This window comes from Python bivittatus, unplaced genomic scaffold (genome assembly GCF_059951505.1).
Source record: "Python bivittatus isolate LINGU-HERP-01145 unplaced genomic scaffold, Pbiv_v1 ctg000470_np1212, whole genome shotgun sequence".
Taxonomy (NCBI): domain Eukaryota; kingdom Metazoa; phylum Chordata; class Lepidosauria; order Squamata; family Pythonidae; genus Python; species Python bivittatus.
The window spans coordinates 2265916-2273233 of NW_028277065.1; the positions used below are offsets into that span (position 1 = coordinate 2265916).

Below are 7318 nucleotides of genomic sequence, written 5' to 3' on the forward strand. Positions count from 1 at the left end.
AGAGATAGAGATAGAAAGATTTATATGTCTATACAAATATATATATATATATATATATATATATATATATATATATATATTTGGAAAATTCATTTATATTACATGCTTCAAGGTAAAATAGAGACAGAGAGAGGACAGAGAGACAGAGATGCATACTATAGGAGGAAACAAATTTTAATAAAATTAAATCTCAATGGATACTTTCATCCTGATTTTAAAATAAATGAATGAATTAATAAATGAATGAAATGATCAGATTAATATAAGAGCAAGACTACCTTGCTTTGTTTGAATTATCCTACACTATAACAGCATGGCTCCATGAGAAGTCCACATACCTTCATATCAGAGCATAAATCTACTGCCAATGTTGGGGACTTTGGGGAAAAAGCAATCCTCACACCTACTGTGTCATTAATTCTTTTTCTGCCTTATTATTGGAACTGTGAGGATACTAAGTTAAGAGCTGTGAATATTGTTTCATGAGGTAAGAATGGGCCTACACTTTCCAAATAGTTTTTCCACACCAGATCTGATCTCTTTGTTTTTCAGGCTGTATATGATCGGGTTTAACATTGGAGTTAAAATGCTATACTGAATAGAGATGACTTTGTCCAGATCCATGAGTGATTCTGAATTGGGCTTCATATAGCGAACAAAAGCTGTAATGTAAAATAAGCCCACCACAATGAGATGAGAACTGCATGTGGAGAAAGCTTTCTGCCTGCCTTCTGCTGATTTAATTTTCAGGATGGTTAAAATGATGTAAATGTAAGAGACCAGAGTGAAAAGAAATGAGCTAACACCAAATGCCAACACAAATATTAAAAGAACAATGTAGCTAGTGAGAGTCTCTGCACAAGACAAGGCCAAGAGTGAAGGAAGCTCACAATTATAGTGTCTGATGATATTGTTGCTGCAAAATTGGAGATTTAGCAAAGGCAGGACATTCCCTGTAGCACACAAGAAACCCAGGAGCCAAGCTCCAGCCATTATTTTATTGCATATCTCTTTCGTTAAGTACCTGCTATAATGGAGTGGATCACATATAGCCACATATCGATCATAACCCATTGCTGAGAGGATGAACACTTCTGCACAACATGTTTGTAGAAAAAAGAAGATCTGTGCAATGCATCCTTCCCAGGAAATGGTTTTTTGCTTTGTTACAAAGTTTGCCAGCAACTTGGGGACAGTGACTGAGGAATAGCAGATGTCAACAAAAGCTAAATGGCTGAGAAAGAAGAACATGGGGGTCTGAAAGTGAAGCGCAGACTTGATCACCAATATAACGGTTATGTTTCCCAGGATGGTGACTAAAAAAATGATCATAAATGAAAGAAGAAGAAAATCCTCTACATGTGGATCATTTGAGAGTCCCAACAGGATAAACTCTGTTATTAGAGTTTGATTTTTCAGCCCAGAGGAGTCAGCAAACATAGCATCTGTCAAAAAATAAGTTAATGTTATTGTATATAAAGATAAAAATGGACTTCAAGTAACCATATATATTAATTTGAGGATCACATTTTACTCTAGATCAATATGGAGACTTGTATTACAATGTATGATACTGTGTTTTCTCTTTTTCATATGTTTAGCCAAGTGGAAAATTGAAGTGTTTGCCTTTCTCATGTTAACAATGTGTTTAATTGATTGTTCTGATCTTTCAATTCATTGATTATACTAATTGCTATATGTTGTGAATGCTATTTACATTCCCATTTATGCATCTGTGACATGAGTGAAAGTCATACATCATGTCGAGATTAACTGTTCCAAAAAAAATGCTGATAGATGTTATTTCAGGCATCTGTTTCTTCAGAATGTCAAAATTGGGGGATTTCAGGAAGTTGAAGCACAAGATGGTAAATGGTTGTGCAATCAATTCTGCTGGGTTTTGCCAGACTCGTCCTCTTCTCTACAGGAATCCACTGATTTGCTCTTTCTGTATTCCATATGCATTTTCCCCATCTTTATTGTCCTGTTCCACCCTCTCCAAAAACTGTCATGCTGGTCATCCTGGATGTGATTATGTGGACATGTTCAGGTTGTTCCCCCCCCCCCCCTTTGGCAGTAACACAAAAGTGATTTGTTATTTCCTTCTTCCAGAATGTTTTGTTCTTTTTCTTTTAACTTTTAAGCTGTTGGGTTTTTTTATTTTTTGTTTTGGCCAACTCTGAAATGCTAATTACATGTGATATATAATGCTTTTTGAGAGTAGCCAAGTAAGGCTAGATAGTGGGATCTGCTATGACAAATTAGAAAAAAGAAAATTTGGCATATTATTAAAATATTTTGTTTTTTGTTTTTAAATCTGAATGAACATCCTTCACAAAGGCAATGTCAGGCCCAGCCCAAAAACAACAGTGGAACAGTCCACTTGAGCTAAGTTCTTTTATTTACTTACAACTTATAGACAGAATCTTGCCAGATTAAATCTATACTACTTCAACAAGTGGATATACCCTGGGACATTCTAGGGAGTGGCTATCCTGAACCTCTTTCACTTCCTTCACTCCTCCTGAAAATTGTGTTGTCTTTTGTCTCCTTTCCCTTCCTGGAATGTACCCACTCCTTCCTGATCACCCTGATCTCTCACAGCACACTCCTCTTCATAGATACTTTCCATTTTGAGTGGATTAAAACATTTTCAGCACACACCCACATTTGAGTCCTGTATTTTTACTCTGAATTCTTTTTAATATGTATCTGACATGGAACTCAACAAGGAGAAGGAGAAGGAGAAGGAGAAGGAGAAGGAGAAGGAGAAGGAGAAGGAGAAGGAGAAGGAGAAGGAGAAGGAGAAGGAGAAGGAACCCTGATTATAAATAATGAGCAGATCAAGCCTAGTGGAACCCTTAAAACAATATTCTGTGTCAGTAATAGTTAATTATAATAGCTGCAATGATCCAATCCATGTACTACTACGATACTAGATTTGATTGAGAAGTTATTTTAAGAAAGGCTTTCCATCAGTTTCCCAAAAATTCTTATCATTATTTCTGTGGAAACATTTTTAGGCTAAGCATGAAAAGATAACAAAATGGAGACCCAGAACTACCTTCTTCACATAGATAATATTGCTATCTTTCTTGCAAACACAGAAAGATTTTAAATGAGCAGTTACCTTGAAGGAAGCAGTTACCTTGTAGATTACAAATGCTTTGCATTTTAGTTTAGACTTTGCAACCTCCATGCTAAGACTGGGTGAGGCCACTTTGGAGCAAGATAATAAAAAGCGAAGGGAGCTGATCCTCCATTCCTTCTGGAATTCAAGCAATTAAAACCATCGGGGAATGCATATTCCCCAACCAATATTACTGTATGTACTGCTTAAATGAATCAATAATATCTTTTGCTCCCCCCCCCCCCATTTCTCAATTGCCATAATGGCATCTAAAATACCTTTAATTTGTCTTTCATGTTGTGGGACAAGACAGGTTGGACTTTAGTAGGATTTACTATATGAGACAAAAATGGTATACCGTACGCCCTCATGTAGCAAATCAAAAGGGCTTTTCTTCTGCTTCACATAGATACTGTACTTTTTGAGGCACTGAAGAATTGCTTGTGAGTCTTTGGGTATAGAATATGTTCGTGTGCGTGTGCGTGTGCGTGTGTGCACGTGTACGCGTGTGCGCAATTATTTATTTATTTATTTAAAATATTTATATGGCTGCCCATCTTAAACAACTCTGGGAGGCTCAAAACAACATTAAAACCAGTAAATATAAAACAAACATAAGACAATAAAACAGTAAAACTATGAAAGGAAAACAAAAATCTTGTACTTTAATCATTGCTTTACGATGCCCTGTAGCATGCTCCAATTACCTTCATCCCATTCTTTTTTTTTTCTTTTTTTCCTATTCTGTTCTATCCCAGAACCTCAGTAAAAGGCCATGTCTTGATGGCCTTCCATTAGACTAAAAGGGTGGGGACCTACACACACACACACACACACACACACACACACACAATCACATACAGATAGAGAAGCACTCTCAAGCAGTTCTTCAGTGTCACAATAAGTACAGCCTCTATGTTAAGCAGAGGAATAGCCCCTTTGATTTGTTATATTAGACTATACAGTATACCATTTTTGTCTCCTACTAAAGTGTAACTTGTTTTGGACCTTGTCTTGTCTCACAACATGAAAAACAAATTAAAGGCATTTGAGACATTTTTATGGCAATGGGGCGGGGGGGAAGCAAAAGATCTTTTTGACTCATTTAAACACTACATATTGTTCCTTGAGGAATATGATTTCCCTGATGGTTTAAATTGCTTAAATTCCAAAAGGAATGAAGGATCAGCTCCCTTCGCTTTTTATTATCTTGCTCCAAAGTGGCCTCACCCAGTCTTAGCAGGAAGGTTGCAAAGACTAGAGTAAGATGCAAGGTATTTGTAAGCTTCAGGGGAACTGCTTCCTTCAAGGTAACTGCTCATTTAAAATGTTTCTGTGTTTGCAAGAAAGATAGCAATATTATCTATGTGAAGAAGGTAGTCCTGGGTCTCCATTTTGTTGTCTTTTCATGCTTAGCCCAAAAACCTTTCCACAGAAATAATGATCAGAATGTTTGGGAAACTGATGGAAAGCCTTTCTTAAAATAACTTTTCAATAAAATCTAAACAGAGTAGCAGTACTTGGACTGGGTTATTGTGACGATTAGAAATAGACCATTACTGGCACAGACCCTGGTTTTAAGGGTTCAGTAGGCTTGTTCTGTTCATTATTAACAATCAGGTTTCCTTCTCCTTCTCCTTCTCCTTCTCCTTCTCCTTCTCCTTCTCCTTCTCCTTCTCCTTCTCCTTGAGTTCCATGTCATGTATATATTAAAAAGAATTCAGAGTAAAAACATAGGGCTCAACTTTGGGTGTGGGCTGAATTATTTTTAATCCTATCATAGTGGCCTAAGTAAAAGACATCCATTCAGATGTTTTCCAAAAAAAATAAAACAACCCTTTGAATAATATGCCAAATATCTTTCTCCAATTTGTCACAGCAGATCCCGCTATCTAGCCTTTCTTGGCTACTCTCAAAAAACATCATATATTACATGTAAATATCATGTGGGAGGTGGACAAACCCAAAATCAAAACCAAAGAGCTAGCAAGTTGGAAGAAAAGGAAAAAAAAAAACATTCTGGAAAAAGGGAGTAACAAATCACTTTTGTGCTACTGCCAAAGGAAGGGGGGGGGGCATGGATATTTCTATATAATCACATCCAGGAATGACCAGCATGAGAATTTTGGGGGAGGGCAGAGGGGGACAATAAAGATGAGGAAAATGAATTTGGAATACAGAAAGAGCAAATCAGTGGATTCCTGTAGAGAAGAGGACAGGTGTGGCCAAACCAATCAGAATTGATTGCAAAACCATTTAATACTGTGTGTTTCAACTTCCTGAAATCTCTCCACTTTGAAATTCTTAAGAAACAGATGTCTGACATACTATCTATCAACATTTTCCTTTGGAACAGTTTCCCTTGACATGATGCATGATTTTGACTCACTTCACAAATTCATACATCGGGATGTAAATGGTATTCACAGCAAATACAGGTTACTATAATCAATGCATTGAAATATCACATCACACAAGAAAACACATTGTTAAAATGAAAAAGGGAACACTTAAATTGTCCATGTTGTAACCTTATGACAAAAGAAAACACAGTATCATACACTGTAATATAATTGTCAATATTGATCTAGAGTTAAAGGTGATCCTGAAATTAATATATATGATTAATTGAAATCTGTTTTTATCTTTGTATATTCTATCATTAACTGTGTTTTATTTTGTTACAGATCCTATGTTTCCTGAATATTTTGGGCTAGAAAATCAGACTGTAATAACAGAGTTTATCCTGTTGGGACTCTCCAATGATCCACAAATAGAGGATTTTCTTCTTTTCTTGTTTATGATCATTTTTTTAGTCACCATCCTGGGAAATATAACCATTATATTGGTGATCAGGTCTGAGCTTCACCTTCAGACCCCCATGTTCTTCCTTCTCAGTCATTTAGCTTTTGTTGACATCTGCTATTCCTCAGTCACTGTCCCCAAAATGCTGTCAAACTTCGCAACAAAGCAGAAAACCATTTCCTGGGAAGGATGCATTGCACAGATTTCCTTCTTTTTCCAAATTGCTTGTACAGAAGTGTTCATCCTCTCAGCAATGGGTTATGACCGATATGTGGCTATCTGTGACCCCCTGCGTTACAGCAGATACTTGACAAAAGAGTTATGCAATAAAATGGTGGGTGGAGCTTGGCTCCTGGGTTTCTTTTATGCTATGATGAATGCACTACCTTTGCTAAATCTTCATTTTTGCAGCAACAATATCATCAGACATTATGCTTGTGAGCTTCCTTCACTCTTGGCCTTGGCTTGTGCAGACACCTTCACTAATTATATCACTCTTTTAATATCTGTGTTGGTATTTGGTTTTAGCTCATTTCTTATAACCCTTGTCTCTTACATTTATATCATTTCTGCCATCCTGAAAATTCATTCAGCAGAAGGCAGGCAGAAAGCTTTCTCCACATGCAGTTCCCATCTCATTGTGGTGGGCTTATTTTACATTTCAGCTTTTGTTTGTTACCTGAAGCCAAGTTCCGAATCAGTCATGGATCTGGACAAAGTCATCTCTATACAGTATAGCATTTTAAGTCCTATGTTAAACCCAATTATCTATAGCCTGAAAAACAAAGAGATCAGATCTAGTGTACAGAAACTATTTGGAAAGCGTAGACCTGTTATTTATCCATGAAACTGTATTCACCATTTTTGAATCAATATCCTTACAGCTTCAAGAATAAGAGAAAAATGAATTAATGACACAGCAGAGGCATGGGGTGCTACTTTTCCCAAATTCCTAACCCTACGTGTTTTGCTCTAACATATGTCTTAGCAGTTTGTTGTTGTCATTGTCGTCATTGTTGTTTTTGTTGCTGTTGCTTTTTATAGAATCAGAATGAAATTATCACAGAGATTTAAAGAAGTTTAGGATTTATTTCCGCACATGGAATCCATCCTTGTCTCTCCCTCCTTCTATCTCTCTCTTCCATTATAACATGTAATTTAAATCTATTCCCCCACCAGAAAACAATATTTATTTCTAAACATATTTTGATTAAGTTTTAAAAGAATGGAGCTGCAACATAAAACAAATAGATGATCTAATGCATTGTACTCCATGACATAATCAATGCATTTTTCTGGGAAGTTGGCATCTATCCTTTCTCATCACAATTTAGAAATAATACACCCTGTTTAAAAAACCCATCAGTTTTATCTCCACATGGC

General features: G+C 36.4%; 2 protein-coding genes across 2 annotated transcripts; one reads left to right on the top strand and one right to left on the bottom strand.

The window, feature by feature from the left end:
• Window positions 1–480: 480 nt before the first annotated feature.
• On the bottom strand, window positions 481–2632 carry LOC103063777 (olfactory receptor 5B21-like). The gene is made up of 2 exons (XM_088143002.1): window positions 2572–2632; window positions 481–1445 (listed from the first exon to the last, which is right to left on the bottom strand). The coding sequence occupies exons 1-2, from the start codon at window positions 2630–2632 to the stop codon at window positions 481–483; spliced, it is 1026 nt and encodes a 341-aa protein (XP_087999128.1).
• Window positions 2633–5500: 2868 nt separating this feature from the next.
• Window positions 5501–6782, top strand: LOC103063554 (olfactory receptor 5A1-like). The gene is made up of 2 exons (XM_025176965.1): window positions 5501–5549; window positions 5818–6782. The coding sequence occupies exons 1-2, from the start codon at window positions 5501–5503 to the stop codon at window positions 6780–6782; spliced, it is 1014 nt and encodes a 337-aa protein (XP_025032733.1).
• The last annotated feature ends 536 nt before the right edge of the window (window positions 6783–7318 follow it).

What these genes read in the sequence shown, in the direction of transcription:
- LOC103063777 (XM_088143002.1), bottom strand. Translation starts at nt 2,632, where the DNA reads ATGGAAAGTATCTATGAAGAGGAGTGTGCTGTGAGAGATCAGGGTGAT. An exon ending in GGGTGATCAGGAAGGAGTGG is followed by an intron (nt 1,446 to 2,571) that starts GTACATTCCAGG and finishes ATTTTTTGACAG; the next exon opens with ATGCTATGTTTGCTGACTCC.
- LOC103063554 (XM_025176965.1), top strand. Translation starts at nt 5,501, where the DNA reads ATGCATGATTTTGACTCACTTCACAAATTCATACATCGGGATGTAAAT. An exon ending in CATACATCGGGATGTAAATG is followed by an intron (nt 5,550 to 5,817) that starts GTATTCACAGCA and finishes ATTTTGTTACAG; the next exon opens with ATCCTATGTTTCCTGAATAT.